Source organism: Crassostrea angulata, chromosome 6 (genome assembly GCF_025612915.1).
Source record: "Crassostrea angulata isolate pt1a10 chromosome 6, ASM2561291v2, whole genome shotgun sequence".
Taxonomy (NCBI): Eukaryota; Metazoa; Mollusca; class Bivalvia; order Ostreida; family Ostreidae; genus Magallana; species Magallana angulata.
The window spans coordinates 55,614,740-55,632,542 of NC_069116.1; the positions used below are offsets into that span (position 1 = coordinate 55,614,740).

General features: G+C 36.2%; 2 protein-coding genes across 3 annotated transcripts; both read left to right on the forward strand.

Moving 5' to 3' along the window:
- Positions 1-89: 89 nt before the first annotated feature.
- On the forward strand, positions 90-1,417 carry LOC128188526 (ubiA prenyltransferase domain-containing protein 1-like). The gene has a single exon (XM_052859627.1). It carries the CDS (start codon positions 124-126, stop codon positions 1,105-1,107), a length of 984 nt encoding a protein of 327 aa, XP_052715587.1. The 5' UTR covers positions 90-123; the 3' UTR covers positions 1,108-1,417.
- A 4,589-nt stretch (positions 1,418-6,006) lies between these two features.
- On the forward strand, positions 6,007-17,337 carry LOC128189593 (uncharacterized). Of its 2 annotated transcripts, XM_052861252.1 has the most exons (10): positions 6,009-6,386; positions 8,481-8,621; positions 9,041-9,250; positions 11,681-11,875; positions 12,556-12,788; positions 12,884-14,010; positions 14,577-14,857; positions 14,941-15,126; positions 15,210-16,003; positions 16,842-16,980. In XM_052861252.1, the coding sequence occupies exons 1-9, from the start codon at positions 6,102-6,104 to the stop codon at positions 15,960-15,962; spliced, it is 3,411 nt and encodes a 1,136-aa protein (XP_052717212.1). In that variant the 5' UTR covers positions 6,009-6,101; the 3' UTR covers positions 15,963-16,003; positions 16,842-16,980. The 2 variants fall into 2 exon arrangements, with proteins under 2 accessions (XP_052717213.1, XP_052717212.1); XM_052861253.1 differs by lacking the exon at positions 15,210-16,003 and having other exon boundaries at positions 6,007-6,386; positions 16,842-17,337.
- Positions 17,338-17,803: the final 466 nt, after the last annotated feature.

A 17,803-nucleotide genomic window follows, 5' to 3' on the forward strand; every position in this document is an offset into this window, starting at 1 on the left:
GCATTTATTTCTAAAGTATAAAAGATACAAAATTTCAAGTCTAATCCTAAAGAGTACAGATTTATTTCATTCATTTTCGGAAAATTTTACGACATTGTATCATTTCCGTTTTCTGTTTTGACCATGAGTACCAAGCTTGGCAAGCATGACGTTAACGGCACCGAGAATTACACGAGCCATTCTACAAGGACAGATCGGACTAAAATGTCTTCATTTTCCTTGAATCTCAGAAAGTATTTTGTGGCCCTCCGTCCGTGGTCTTTTACTGCATCATTGACGCCAGTGGCCTTGGGAAGCACCCTTGCCTATAAAAGTACAGGGGACTTCAGTATCAGTGTCTTTTTGGTGACTTGTCTGTCAGCATTGTCAGTTCATGCAGCTGGGAACTTAGTGAACACTTATTTTGATTATCTGAAAGGCATAGACAGCAAAAAGACCAGTGATGACAGAACATTGGTGGATAATGTTCTACCCCCAGCTGTTGTTTCAAATCTAGGAGCATTATTTTACATAGTAGGATGTCTTGGATGTTTCGTATTGACAATCATCTCTCCAGCAAAGATGGAACATCTTGCTCTCATGTATTTTGGAGGACTGTCTTCGAGTTTTCTGTACACAGGTGGTCTTGGACTGAAGTATATCGCCCTAGGAGACTTGCTGATATTTCTCACGTTTGGACCACTGACCGTCATGTTTTCATATCTTAGTCAATCAGGTCAGTTATCTATGATGCCAATTCTGTATGCACTGCCACTGGCTCTGAACACTGAATCGATTCTGCATGCCAACAATACTAGAGACATGGAATCAGATCGAAAAGCTGGCATCGTCACCATGGCCATACTTCTTGGGAAAACTGGATCATATTTCTTCTTTGCATTTCTATTATTTGTGCCATTCATTATGTTTGTGTTGATGGGACTCCATTTCTCATTTTGGATGTTTATACCTTTGATATGTGTTCCAGAGGCCTTCAATTTAGAGCGTGTTTTTCGAGATGACAATTTGCAAAAACTTCCACAGAAAGTAGCTAAATTGAATTTACTATTAGGAATTTTATATACTGTAGGTTGCATCTTATCTACCAAAACTGCTTTTGTTCTATAAATAGTATCTAGATGTTGTTCATTTTGTGATTTTGGTTTTGTTTTACTTTTTAAAAAAATATACTTTTCTAATTTGACATGCAAGTTATATTGCATAATTTAACTTCAATTGAGACATTACAATCAGTACCGGGTAGATATTTTATGGATCGTAAAAATTGCTTGTGATTTACAGTATACCAGCATTATATTAATTTGCATGCAATGTTCACAATGTATATTTATTAGCCATGACTCATGAATATTTGTCAATCTGTGTAAACATACTGTAAATTCATTGTGCATTTATTAAAAATGACTGAAGCTTTCAATTATGAAATTTTATTTCAAAGTAAACCCTTTTCGCTGCCCATGATGGTTGATTTGAAAATAAGTAGTTGCTAATGGAAGTTGATCTACAGTATTGTATACCAAAGCTTCGGAGTATAGATGTATATTTTTACACAAATTCATGGTGGCCAAATTTCACAGATTGTGAATTTTGTGGAGTGGCATGTAACAAATAAGACTTTGTTTAATAATCTGTTGAGAATGTAAATACCAATGGAATTCCAAGAAAATTGAGCCACCACAAATTCAGCTTATCTTGCTTACTGATCTCAGACTGGCATTTTATGAAATTTAATACATATCCTGCTTGTCTCATTGATATTTTAATAGGAGAAATTTTTATACCTGAATGTAGTATAGATGTAAAATTTGTTAAATCTTATGTTTAAAGATATCAATTGTCCATAAGTGCTTGTGATTTGAGGATGTAAAATTGTGCATTATGAAAAAATTGTTCACATCTGTTTAACATCTGTTCATCTTGTTCAGATGATGGCTCAGCTCAGATAAAAGATTTATATTTTGACACCTGGGTTGAACAAACTTGAACTAATGAGATTAAAACCTACATTACCAGGAATTTATGTAATCTATGAATCATTTGGTATTATTTTATATGATCATTTTGTGCAACTATACCAAAGAGCATCCCATCAAACAGACCTGCAATCAAAAGTCAAAATCAGTGTAAAGATCAGCATGGGATAGGTCCTGCTAAAAATTAATACATGTACAAATGTATATGTACTTTTGCAATAAATACAGAAATTTCTTTTTTTCAGAAATCGCCATGAAATATTTAAACATGGTTAAAATTTACATACATGTAGCTTATTTTTTCCTACAGATCACCTGCTTATAAAAAAAAAACCTGTCCCCTGCCACCTATAGTAGCTTTTATAGCTTAATACTTAGTAGCTGAACACGGTGCTAACGTTATGGCGAATGCAGCAAGAATTACACATACCTTGCATCATTGTCAACTTATAGTTTTATTTAGGTATCAACGAACGTCAAATAATTTTTGAGGGTATTGCTCTACAATAAGTATGCCAAATGTACTAATTTTAATGGTTATGATACATACAGCGCAACCCCCTTCCCAGAGAGAGAGAGAGGAGAGAGAGAGACAGACAGAGAGAGAGAGAGCGAGAGCCAGAGAGAGAGAGAGAGAGAGAGAGCGCCCGGTACCTGTTTGTAGGTGTGTAATTTCCCACTTTTAAATTTAATGGTCTGACTATATGCAATATCTACATAATTTTTTAACTGTTTATTTTTTCATTTTATTCCTTTTTATTTATTTCAAAATGTCCTATTGTTTATTTCCTCCCTACTCATGCATGCACAATTAGCTTAAAAATGGATCGTTATGACAGTAAAGTATGGCAATTGCTAATATATATATACATAAAATCTCTATATTAAAAAAATTTAAAAACAAATCATCCGTCAATGAGGCAGGTATCGCAGTCTATTCTGGAATAGCTAGTACACGCATTACAGGTGTTTGATCCATCTCTAAATTTATCGCGGGAAATATAGCGCGAGTGCACTGTGACGTCATCCATGACTTTGTTCGTCTTTGTTTACGTTTCTCGACTCAATACGGAGGTATGGAAGCATGTAACAACTCTTTTGAGTCTCGCCATAGCATATGCGGTACTCAAAACGTGTCTATAAACTTTGAGTCACTGTAAATTACGAGTTAAAAGTCGGCCATTTTTGGCATAGCACCACGGGTGAAAACATTAGAGAGCATTATGGGACGTAGACAAAAAATTTTGTTTGATGAACTGTAGGTTTAGCTCGTTCTTTTTCCCGCGCACACTGGTTCTTAGAGCTCGCTTCGCTCGCCGGCGCTGCGCACCGGCGAGCTGCGCTCGCTATTAGTCAAAACCTGTAAAATTCTCTACAAACTGGTTTTTATGAGATTTTGACCCTTTCATACTTTGCTAATTTTTCATGATTTTTCAGCTTTTTAGACCTCCCCCAGCTAATTCCCTGCAGAGGGTTGACCTTCCGTACCGCGTGCATGTTGCACTATCACATGTCAGAAACTTACCGGTGTATAGTTTACATTGTTATACTTTCATGTTAAATACTGAAATCTGATTGGTTAAGGCGCAGTTAATAATATTTACTATTACCCTCAGCGTTAGCAACGCACTTGGCAACGGGTAACATTAAAAAATGTTACATGCGCGAAAATTATGCGCGTACGGTTCGCTGTAGAATTCACGTTATTCCTATATAAAAGCAGTAAAATTTTCTTAAAAATTTAAAAAAAGACATTCAGTATAACAAAATAAATAGTGCCTGTTTGGGAGGATAACAGTTGAAATTGACATCCCTCGAAAACCATTGTCAACCTCCGCTTCGCGTCGGTTGACAATGGTTTTTCTCGGGTGTCAATTTCAACTGTTACCCTCCCAAACAAGCACTATTTATATAATGTCCCATCCACCTACTTTTCCTGTTCCGTCTGTAACTTGCAATTTCACTGTGTAAAGTCAGCACAACAGTCATAGCCGCAGGTTTCGCATTTTACTTCTGATTCTCATGTACCTAACATAAGGGGCCTACATATTGCATATCAATTTCAACAACAGACACCCCTCTAACTAATGATAATCATTAAAAATCATTTCATGAATTTTAGCAACACTCATAAGCCTTCAAGTACCGCAACTCTCAATTTTACATAGTCATAGCCGCAGGTTTCGCATTTTACTTCTGATTCTCATGTACCTAACATAAGGGGCCTACATATTGCATATCAATTTCAACAACAGACACCCCTCTAACTAATGATAATCATTAAAAATCATTTCATGAATTTTAGCAACACTCATAAGCCTTCAAGTACCTCAACTCTCAATTTTACAAAAATATTGAGGGTACTTTATTCGAAACTGTCCCTTGCTACCATAAGTCACATTTAGGACATTTACTGCTTCTTTGTCTATGTAATTTTTCTATTTGCAAAGACAACTGGTGGCTTTTCTCCACCAAAAGATTGTAAATGGATAGGTGAAATGAAGAAATTAGAAATTGTTCAAAACATTTATAAAGGCATTTCTTGCTTCTAAGTTTTAATGCTTTTGGTTAAAATGTTAAGATGATAGGGATTAATGACTATTGTTATACCCCTGTAAAGCAGATACTATATAACTCTATACGAAAAATAAGTCCAGCATTTTGACTGATGGACTGGAACTGTTAGATTGGAACTGTTAAAATCGACTGTAAAAAAGACTGTTGACCGGTGACGTCACATTTCGCGAAAACGTGTTATTGATTAGAAGGGGTATAACAAAACTGTTGTTGACTGTGTCTCGGTCAACAGTTAATCTGTCGGACCGGCTCGCAAACTGTTGCCCGCGGCCTTCGGCCTTGGGCAACAGTTTGCGAGCCGGTCCGACAGATCAACTGTTGCCCTCGACCTCAGTCAAAAAATGTATACTGTAGAACTGTGAGTAACTGATAGTAACTGCTGTTTCTGACTAGTCATTGATGTCGTTAATTACATGTAGTTGTTGCTGTGACTGGCTGCGGCTAGCACTACTAATCGCTGTTAGTGGCTACAGTAAGTGGCCCCTGTTTGTGGTAATTGGTAGTGGCTAATATATTATTGGTTGCTGTTACTGGCTGCTGCTAGGACTATTGGTTGCTGTTGGTGGTTACTGTTAACGGTTACTGTTAGTGGCTCCTGTTTGTGGACTGTTAGTGGCTAATATATTAGTGGTTGCTGTTACTGGCTGCTGCTAGGATTATTGGTTGCTGTTGGTGGTTACTGTTTGTGGTTACTGTTAGCGGCTCCTGTTTGTGGTTACTGTTAGTGGCTACTATTGGTGATCACTGTTAGTAATTTCTGTAAGTGGTCACTGTTAGTAGTTACCTTAGGTGGTTTCTGATGGTGACATATATTAGTGGGTGATGTTATTGGATACTGTAAATGGATGTTGTAAGTGCTACTGATATTAATTGTTGTTAGTGGCAACTGTTGGTGATTGCTGGTAAGGGCTACTGATATTGGTTGCTGTAAGTAGCTACTGTTGGTGACAATTGTTACAAAGTATAAGGAACTTTTATTCAAACAGAAAATGTCTGAAGATGTCTAAATATTCTATATAAATTTCCTTAATACACCATTCCAACTTGCCTGTCATGCAGTTGAGCGATTGCTGATATGACAAACGCATATTGAAACAATTGTTACTTAGTCTAAGGAACTTTTATTTAAACAGAAGATGTCGGAAGATGTCTAAATATTCCCAATATGTAACAACAATATTAGAACAATGAGAGCAAAAACATAAGAATTCTACACGGATTGACCCAGGCATGGTTTTGTGTGAAGACCATCACTACATTATTAAAAGCCAGAAACAATGGAATCAGACATTGTCATCTTAAAATCATAACATGGGTAGCCATATCAGATAACAGACACAATGCCACAATTAATGTTAGCTTAACGCTTATCAAAGAAAAAGGTCAAATAAAGCTTCACAATCTGACGTCTTCTTTTTTTTGCCAAAAAACTAATCGTTGCATTCAACTTTGGTTAGCACTTCTTCGAGGAACAAGACCATTTCAGAACAGACGCCAAACGATCAAGATGTATTTCTTTAATGAGAGAGGATAATTAACCTGTGATATAGGATGGGAAACGCACCCAGTGAGATCGATGACGGGGGGAAGAGGAATCGGATCACCCCCAACATGAGCCGACAGAACACCCAGATCACGGTCAGGCCGGTGGATGAAGGGATGGAGATGGACTTTGTGGACGAGCGCTCCATGTCTCGGTCCCCCAGTCAGGTGTTCGCGGAGAGAGCTTGGAGGGATACCCCCGACGGTCGGACCCCGTCTCCTAACCCGATGTCTAATGGAGTGAACTACAAAAAGAAGAAGACCATAGACAGGCTCAACCAGGTCATGGACTACGTGAGTATCATCATCCTTTGTATCAAAATTTACCATATATTAACCCACAAAATCAAAATCTTAAAAGATATATCAAATATACAGGAACTACATTGTATATACCTCAAAAACATTTTCAAAAAAATAAAATCTGCCGTCAATTTTGATTTAGTTTGTTTTAACGACATGGTATTTAAAAACGTGAATCCTAAGGTTTACGTAATATTAACCATTTGCGAGATAATGCAAATTCTTCTCGTGTATATTTTTAAAAGCAAAAAATTTCAGTGCCAGTAATTTTTTCCCTTTGATATTTGTGACACGCAAAGTTCCAAATAAACCGACGAATGCATGGTTGATTTATTTTGAGATTTAACTGGTAGGTTGGTCTGACATTTAAAGTGTCAGCTCATACTGAACAATGATTGCGCCACGGACAATTAATCATCGATTAATTAATTAAACCTCCCTAGTGGTATCTCTATCACTACATGCATGGTATCACCACCCTGCGGGAATTTCTTGTATTTTCCAGCCCCCCCCCCCTAAAAAATCTTTTTGGAGTGCATAAATAATGATCTTAATTTGGCATAAATAAAGTTGGGTAATATCCAATACTAATAAATAAATTTTAAAATTTGAATATATCAGGGGCGGATCAAGAATTTGAAGTTAGAGGGGGGTGCCAATTGTAGGGAAATTTCTGCAAGCCGCCTTGAGGCCCCCAGCAGGTCCAAAGCAAAGCCCTTGTAATCCCCTGGAAACTCCTGGATTCTAGAGATTTTGTATGATGAAGTCTTTAAAGTCAGACTTTTATGATGTTTAAGATTCTTCTCGTGATCATAATTAAAAATAATAAAATTACAATTTTTGTAGATTTAAGACCTACAGTAAATCATATCAAAAGCTTCTGCCTTGCAGAGATCCTTTTACCTTTGACGAATGACTAAAATAATCAGTTTTAAAGAGTTCAATTGGATGATGTAAATGAAGTTTTAAAACAAATAAACATTCCAGCGAGCTGTATTATAATACACTACGAAGGTCAGCTAGTATACCATATTTACTCCAAGGTGGTTGATAGGTCACATTTGAACCTACAGTGAGCATGACTAAAATATGTTTTCTATACGTAACACCACTGAACCCACGGGTTTTCGTCATACCAGGGATACGTCCCTGGTCATACTTTACCTTTAAAATCGTCTGTAGAAAAATCCCATGAATTTCGATAAAGTCAATTAAAACTTACAAGTTATTCATATTCTTTCCAGAAAGGAGTATTTTTAAGGGGGGGGGGGGTGCGACGGGTTTGCCGCCCCAACCCCTTTAATCCACCACTGATACATGTATTTGGTAAAAACTAACAAAATGTAACACTAAACACTCGTCTTCTACTTTATCTAGTAGTTTGGTTTTTTTTTTTTTTTTTTTTTTTTACATATTTTTCCTTTGACGGTTCTTCCTTGCATTGTATCTCAAGTTTTAATTCTGATTGGAGAATGCCACATCTGAAATTATCAAAATTTGTTTTTAATATCAATTTTGGAAGTCAATTTATCTTTCCTAGCCATATATTCCATGATTAAAAATAATTTGTATGTTAAAAAAATCGCACCGTAATAAACTTTCTCAGATATGTACTAAATAAATTCATAGATTCAAATAATGATTTAATATTTGACGTTCATCTCAGATTAATTGGTTTGATTCAAGTTACAATAGAAAACTGTTATACGCCTTGTTTTTCGTTGTCAGTAACATATTTCAAAAGAAAAAAAATTTCAAAAAGAACTCGTAAGTTGTAAGAACTTTTCTCTTATCCTTTTGAGAAATCAATCAAATATGTTCAAATCAGATTCCAAAATCGTATTGCATTACAACCGTGACTTTAATGCGATGACCCCACCAACATTTCTCGTGAAATGCTGGTAAAGTACTGTAAAAGAATAGAAATTGATATTATTTTATCACAAATAATTTACAATAAACAGAATAAGGATAATCTGTAGCGGGGCAGTTATGTTACAAATACATGTATATTGGCATATTTTAATAGTATCATATTCTCCGTTGGGTTTGCCACACCTTGAAGTGAGATCTTTTCTGTTTCAGATGAGCGCCAAGCGTTCTAACACCGTTCTCTCTAACCCAGCGTCAACCAGGTCAACGAAAGACATCGTGTACGAACTTGAAGAGGAATTCTCGGATGATATAAATAAGAAACTGGGGAAAAATCAAGAGGAAAAATATAATGTAAGAGAGAGAGAGAGAGCGAGAGAGAGAGAGAGATTAGGCATATGATGCAGACTACGATTTTGATCAAGTGAACGAAATAAACAGTGTTTGTTATTTAACTTATTTTACCAGTTTATTGGCAAATTCAATTAATAGTGTAACATGCCCCAAAGAGAACGATGTAACTCGGACTGTACCTGGTTCACTAAATTATAATCCCCTCTCCACAATTAAGTCATTGAAAGGTTAACCAAGTGTAGACTGAACATTATTTAGAAAGTTTAATATCTCGATTAATCCGATTATAACAAAGAGTTGATTCTTTGCGACACTGTTCTCCTTTGTACAATGTAGCATGCCACTGCTTGGATGGATGCTTTACGCGGGGATTATGACGACACGTGTCGTCTGCTGATGATGTGGGTGCTCTGTTTCAGGTAATCGAAAACTTCTTCGAGAGGATGGGGTCGACAGTGAGCGCGGGAGAAGAGAGCTCAGAACGGGACCCGTCTCCCGATTATTATGGGGGCTCCAAAAAGAGACCCCTGGGCGACGACCCACACCCAGTTTCTATAGGTGAAAAGAAAAATGGTTTTCCTGATGATCCCGTGGACGAGAAAAAGAACAGGCTAGCGACGTCACAACTGGTAAGTCGGTTACTAGGGAAACATAAATTTCATAAATTATGAAATCGTATTTTTTTAAAGTTAATACCCGGCTCTCGAGTGTAGGGGGATATGTGCTCTGAAAAGTGTTTTATGAAAACTAGCAATGAAGCGTATACTTTGATTATGTTTTTAAAGTTAGCTACAGAAGTTTTAAATCATTCAGATGAACATCATATACGATTGAAAGGAGTTTTTGAAATGAATGTAATATTTGAATTTTTTAACAAGGTTTCAATAAAAGGAGCTATACATTATGATCAGTTAAAGTTGTAGACTACAAATATGCTAGACTTTAGAATTTAACACTCATGAATCGGACTTATTAAGTTTATAATAACAATAAAGTTCTGATAGATGAAGGATTCAAAGAAACAATATAGTATTTGTCATTCCCCTTCAAATGGAGTTACATTTTAAAGTATCTAGTATAGAAAACAGCAAAACTGTTGACTGTTCTCATTTTAACTGCCTGCAATCTATCAAATTGAAAAACGAAAAAAAGGTATCTAAAAGCGAATTTATAGAGTAATTTTCATTATCATATTTTGATTAAGCTTAAACCATTCTAACTTGAGTTAGGGTATTTGAATTCATTTGTATATAGACGCAATGGTATAAACCATTTCGGGTATATTATATCATTGTATTTCAAATCCTGACCCCCTACTCGAATCTTCAACGTGTCACATATGGTTTTGTTTTTTCATCAAGCCCGTGTTTTACGGTACCCATTCCTTTGAAATGAAGGTAAAATGTATATCTATCCCATTTATATTTTGCTTACATTACTATCTATTTCACACAATATATCACAGTACCTAACAACAAAGGAATAAAATAGACTATTTCTATTAATAAATTGTGTTTTAATATATCAGTATACACAACTCAAATGATGTTCATAAAACGTACTTTTTGACACAACCCATCAGTTAGCCTCGTTTCCAAAATAACACATAATGCAAGGTGCGATATGATCGGCAGGGTAACACGACATTCTTTGTACGGTACTCTGGGCTATGGGACTGGGTCATTACTCAAAGCGAGGAACCTCGTGAGGTATATTGCTCTTACATTAAGGGGGCTTTGTTTCTCGTAAGAGCTTACATCACGGAGAATAAAGAACATTTAAATTACACCGGGCTCTAGATCTCACACAATGATTCCTTTTAATAGAGACTGTCAAACCTAAAACTTAAATTAAACAAATCAGCTATCTCATTATTTTTTTGTATCATATTAAGATGTGTATTGCACAAATATTTTAGCATGTGCTTTATACTAAGAACGATATTTAAAATAATAGTCAATAGTCAATTTTAATATCAACATACAAAGTAACCTAACAATTGACCTGACCAGTAAAGTGCAATTCCACTAAAAATTAGAATAACAATTATTATATTTTTTCAATAAAATTCAGTATTTTCAAACAAATGATAATCACGAAACGATACAGTATATAAATAGTGCCTGTTTGGGAGGGTAACAGTTGAAATTGACACCCCTCGAAAACCATTGTCAACCGACGCGAAGCGTCGGTTGACAATGGTTTTCTCGGGGTGTCAATTTCAACTGTTATCCTCCCAAACAGGCACTATTTATTTTGTTATACTGAATGTCTTTTTTAAAATTTTTAAGAAAATTTTACTATAGGAATAATGTGAATTCTACGGCGAACCGTACGCGCATAATTTTCGCGCATGTAACATTTTTTATTGTTATACTTTCATGTTAAATACTGAAATCTGATTGGTTAAGACGCAGTTAATAATATTTACTATTACCCTCAGCGTTAGCAACGCACTTGGCAACGGGTAACATTAAAAAATGTTACATGCGCGAAAATTATCCGCGTACGGTTCGCTGTAGAATTCACGTTATTCCTATATAAAAGCAGTAAAATTTTCTTAAAAATTTTAAAAAAGACATTCAGTATAACAAAATAAATAGTGCCTGTTTGGGAGGATAACAGTTGAAATTGACACCCCTCGAAAACCATTGTCAACCTCCGCTTCGCGTCGGTTGACAATGGTTTTCTCGGGGTGTCAATTTCAACTGTTACCCTCCCAAACAGGCACTATTTATATAATGTTACCCGTTGCCAAGTGCGTTGCTAACGCTGAGGGTAATAGTAAATATTATTAACTGCGTCTTAACCAATCAGATTTCAGTATTTAACATGAAAGTATAACAATCCTAAATGATACAGACGGAATTTTAACAAATGTCTCTTCTTCGTCAGTTTTTTTAATCTTTTCTTTATGTAATTTTATGTACCTTGAACTGGCACGTAAGTTGTAAATATATATATATAAAAACCCCAATATTTTACTGCCTATCATATGTTGCAACTTTTATGATTTTACATTTTTAATTTTTTTTTGTCACTATCTTTCTGTTGCACAGAATAGGGAAAAACCTACCGTACAGTTTGCTACCATGAAGTTTCACAAGAAGTGCGTGTATTCCCAGACTCACTTTTTGTACACACGTGACGAATCTCTCCTTCCGGACATGCCGCCGCCACACCCACCCTACACCCGGAAGTCCGAGATCTTTGATGCCAGACAGTACAGAAGAGTGGACAAAAAAGCACTGAAGGTACACGTATTATGAATAAATATAAATATCGCATACATATCGCCAATCTTGATCGAAATTATACACTATACAACCGATACAGCACTGCGTTTAGTGACAACACTTCTGATTTGCGCATTTTATAGACCCGTCATTTATCAAATGCTTGATGCATAACGCGTGGAAACAAACTACTGTCTTTTCCGATATATTGCATTTTATCGAATATAATATACAACATGACTATGTACAAGTTTTGATTCCCAATAAGCTAAATTTCTGTCAAGGACACTACGAAGTCGGTTTGCATTTTGAGAGAAAGGGTCAACATCAATAGTGAATATTTTATGATGAATTTTTAGGTAAATTAATGTTCCTAAAGACTGAGTGAGTTACAAAATAAGGTTAATCAGTTGGGGAATAAATTAGCAATAACGCGCAAGAGTTGGCGGGCACCAAATCGGCAAATTAACACGCTTCTTTTATAAACTACAACCCCTGATTCAAACTGTTTAACTGTTACAACAAATAGTGTCTTCACTCAACGCATCGCTTTATCAACCGAAGTGTATACTCTCAAGCGAGATTTGTTAAATATTAGCCGTTAAAGATTGTTAAAAATTGTTAAAAATTAAACTTTTTTTGAGATAGAAAATATATTCCAATATTTTAATTTGACATACTGATTAAATCTTTTTTAGGTTCGTAAAGCAATTATAAATGGAATGTTAAGCGAATTAGTCACTTACCTCACAGAGCGCTACAGAGACGATATTTCAAAGCTTCGCGCCCTGTACGTGTGGCTGACGTCACAAAACCTGCGCAAACTTAAGCTTCCACTTAAACCAGCAAGAGAGGGACATGTTCTACATTACCTAGAAAAGTTGAAAAAGAAGAGAGGAAACTACGCACAGCTCTTTAGTCATCTTTGCAAGTAAGCTACATTTTTGCAAGCATGTTAACCATGCTTTTGTGGAATTCTTTGACATAATACAGTGGCAAACGAAATAACAAATATCTTTATTTAAGTTTGGCAGGCCTCCCTTGTGTTGTCATTCATGGATACTTGAAGGGAAGCACATATGAGATTGGACAAACCCTTTCCAAAGACACACATTACGGAGAATGGAACGCCGTTCTTATAAACAACAACTGGCGTTTCATCAACGCCTACTGGGGTTCATGTGCCGTAGGGACTGAGACAGACAGTGATATCGCCATGTACCGACTGGACGAAAATTTCTTCATGCCTGATCCCGATCAATTAGCATACACCCATTTTCCAGAAGAACAGAAGTGGCAGCTTTTGGAACCTTCGATGTCAATGTTTATTTTCGAAAAACGTGCATTCCTAAAAGAGAGATTCTTCGAACTTGACATGAGAGTTCTATCCCATCCAGACTGTGAAATAAAGGTACAAAATGGAGAAGAGGAAATTCTGTTTGGGATGAATCCTGCTAGAGCCCCGAATTTAGATTTCATGTGTTTTATTTTTCTGAAAGAAGAGAAAGATTATAGAATTCTATACGACGACGAGAATAGGTATCAGCACGACTTTCTATACAGACCAAACGACGATTCTCTCTCCATCAAAATCAGATTTCCCAAGAAAGGCACCTATCGTGTTGAAATCGTTGGTAAAGACAACTCTATAATGGACGAAGGCTATGATTACGACTGGATAGCAGTCTACAAAGCAACAGTAGTAAATGGTTGCAAAAAGTATGTAGCGTTCCCTAAAGCAGCAGACGCCGGTTGGGGGAACAGTCCAATTTTGGAACAAATCGGCCTCGAATCCGCTAATTATGAGCAGAGAAGGGCCATACTTACTGCGGAAGAGGGAATGTGCACGATTGGTTACGAGATCAAAACACCAGAGGCCAGAGATCTCATGCTGTCGTATAAAATGATCAACGTCAATTCTGGACTTGATGACGTCACTATGGAATCGGACGATTTCACGATGGAGGATGGCAAGTTTCAAGTTCACATTAATTTACCCCCCGGTGACGAAAGTGCGTTCTGCTTGTTCGCGCAAATTGACGACCCAGAATACGGGTCTATTGAGAAGAATCTGTGTAACTATCTCATCATATCCACCCCTCTGAAGGAACTGGATAAACAGGAGAAGCAAGCAGTGAAAAGTGTGGAGGAGGGTGAGTTTGAAACTTTGAACATAAGATAGGCCTTTTGTTTATGAATACAAAAGAATAAAGGTGAATGTTTCTCTAATACAATATACTAGCATTAACTTTGAAACAAGTAAGTCACTTTGCTTGATAATTATCAGAGAATTAGATTATAAGAAATAACTATATTTGATGAGAAGGATAATGTCCACGTGCGTCGACCTCAACAATTGTCAAGTATTTGCAGCCCCAACATATTCTTTGATGCATATAGGTACAATGTATATCAATAAGTCTAGTAAGGCAACGCAGGTGGTCCACGTTTTCCAAAGCAACCAAGAGGAAATACATGTAGTTAGTTTGGACCATTTGCTTTGAGATTTGCACTTATTTGCAATGTCATACAAACAAAAATCTTGATAAGTTTTGTACACCTCTCCCATTCAGCAGCAGTTTTATTGTTTGTACATAAAATTCTGGTTTACATTTTAAAGTAGGACTAGATAAGTCAGGTAAAGCTATTTTTTATTAAGAATAGTCTAAATTGTTGAAATATCATGAGTTCATTTTTGCGGCAAATTCTTCTTTCACAGTGCTTGATGATGCAATTCACTTCAAACAACTGGAGATGCTTGAACGAGCGGTTGATCTAGTAGAAACAAAAAGAGCAACCCGACATATGTATGCCAAAGTGATGGAAGCGAAAGACACCATAGAACGGTTGAAAAGTATATCCAAGATGATGCACAAAGTTCTGTCCCTTGATCAAAGAACCATTGCTGAAATCAGAGGCTATTCGAACCCCTCACCGGAGATTCATGCCGTGATGAAGGCAACCTTGCTGTTACTGGGTCATTATGAGGAGGAAACTAGGGTAAAAACTGAATATGAACAAATGCTCGTTATTTGTTATCATAGTGTATAAGGTATATTTTCAACTAATTCTTCAAATTTCAGGAATGGAGAAGCGTTCAAGCAATCCTGGGTAAAACAGGTCGTAACTCATTAAAACGGAAAATCAACATGTTCGATATAAACCACTGTAAACTAGATATTGCACTGGGTGCCCAAAAACTACTTGGCGATATGAAATTACAGGACATCGTAAACCAAAGCTGTGGAGCAGCCACATTCTTTGAATGGGTATGTTATTTATCAATTAAACTATTTCAGCAAACTATGCTCTATCGTAATATTTTATCTATCTTGCATAATGTGTTTCAAAGGTTCACTTTACTGCAAACGAAGTATCCCTTAGAAGACCTGACGAGAAACTCCGCGCTGTTCCGTTGATTTCATTAGCGGCAGTACGTTTCAAAGCAAACAATAAGGACCTTGACAAAGTTAGACAGATGGCCCAAGCCGACATTGACAATGCAATTTATTCTAAACAAAATGCGGCCCTAGCACCACCACCTACTTATCAGAATAGCTTACCCACCAACAAGCCCTACTTCAAAGAAATCAATGAAGTAGACGAGGAACCTGATTTACCGAGTCCGTTTGCCAAATCGCTGAAGGGTCCCAAAAAGGGGGGACCAAAGGAGGATTTAGAAAGGTTTGGAGCTGTTGGTGGCGAGGACTATGTTACTATAAATGATGGCGATCTTGCTAGCGGTTCCCAAACAGTTGAGGCTGTAGTCGAAAATTCTAACCCGCAACGAGGCGGAAATAGAGGAAAAGGAAGAGTAGCAAGTAAGCCGGTGGTAACAGGTCCAAAAACCCAAAAACCAACTGTTAAAGCTAAAATTGAGCAAGAAAAATCCAACCCAGCATCTGCATCAAAAAATATACCGTTTTCACCCTCATTCGAAAAAGCTATAGAAAAAAATTTAGAAGTTGACCGTCCAACGCCTCAATATACCAAAGACGAGACAAGTCCAACTGCGCCCCAGAGTCCACCGAACGCTGACGATGAAGGAGGTCTACAACTTCCGGGAGGAGATGACTCATACGTTAAGATTTGGTTAAACAAGTAGAGCTGACGACCTCCATATGCTGAACGTCTTTAAAGAATCTGGTAACTGACGTGGTTTGAGATTGGAGCTTTTCTAACTGTGACGGAGGCATTGACGTTTGAAATGCTGCATTAAGTTCTCGCTCTAAACATTCGACTTTTTTCTAATGCTTGGTTTTGTATAGTTGTAACATGCTGATACTCTAAAATAATCTTATTATATTTCAGCTTGAAGTTGATTAACTTTTTGATCTCAATGGTACTAATTTGACTTTTACAAAATTCGTCTTAATTTGTATGCAATATATGTAATAAAAATTGCTTTCTCACACAAGATCTAGCTGCGTGTATAAAACTATAGTCTGTCACAAGTTATTGCTTCCAGCACTTTTGAAAGAAATACAGTTGAAATCGATTTAAGGGAATATATCCAAGATATCTTCATTGAACAATAATCATTGTTCACTCTTAAAAGTTCACAGGAACGAAAACAAGTTTCTTGCGAAGATTTATAATGGGAAATGTTTACATTTTTTCTCCATTCGGAAGTACTCGGGATGCCTCGTTATTATCCTGGCTTTTTAAGGGCTGATTCAATGCAATATCCCCGTAGACTTTCTATTTTTGGATGTGTATTGAAATCTGAATCGGTAGAGGGGGCGTTTCAAAACAGATAATCTGGACATTTTTCATATTAGTGGATGGACTTAGTTTGAGCACAAAGGTATGTATGATTATCGAAATATCAAGCAAAAAGTGGTGGAAGCAAAAACTTGGGACAGAGTATATAGTATATCAAATTCCAGAGTGAAAAGTGCCATGCATGTATTGCATGACTATGCATCCATGACATTCTAAACTTAGTGGGCCAAGTTAATATATTTTAAATTTTTAATTGCAGACAACTGAAATAATCCACGAAATGAAGAATCGATATGAAGACGACGTTGTCCAGATGACTATTGCTCGGACTCGAGGTTCCCGAATTTCTTACACCCGCCAGAAAACTTCAATTTGTACTGAACTCTAAATATTGCCATTGTGTTTGTCGCAAATGAAACTTAATGATATTTTGGGCGAGTTTTATAATTCAAGTCATTGTAATGTCATTGGCAGTTTTGTAAATACCGGTATTCTATAAATGATCAAATGTTTATAGATTTTAAAGTCGTAATTTAAATTTGTAATCATAAGAATCAAAACGTTGTACATATACTTTCATGATGCAACAATGCTTACTTATTTTCATATAATCAGTATTAATTGTGTTGCTATTTTGAATATCATCTTGAAGACTGCTGCTGTATCTGTTATTTTTGTGGGTTTCATCTTTCAAAACCTTCGGTTTGTTATGTACATTTGATCATTGCAATGTCAAACATATTGTGAATAACACAGCAAAGGCGTTCTCAGTCAAAATGAAATTGCAGTTAATATTAAATCATTTAGATCATATCTGCATCCTTATAACTAGGGTAATTTCATTCCAAATTTGATAGTCATATACCAGATTCCATTACTATTGTATTGTTCAAAACTGTCATATTGTAGTTTTTTTTTATTTGCTTGAACTTTCAATCAATACTGATATTATTTGAAAAATGCACTGTTACTTACACTGCATGTGATAAAATATATTTCAAGTTATTTTATGTTTTAAACTTATATTGTTATCTGTAAAATTGTACAAAATAAATGCTTCTTAAGTTTAACTATTTCCTTTTTAATCTATATTCGGAGATGTCAGGATTGAACGAAATTCGCTGGGCGGTTTATTAAAGAGTTCACTGTCCCAACCCAGTTGTATCAATTCGGTAGCCCTTTAGTGTTTAGATATTTTCTGCAGAGCTACATTAGAAATTT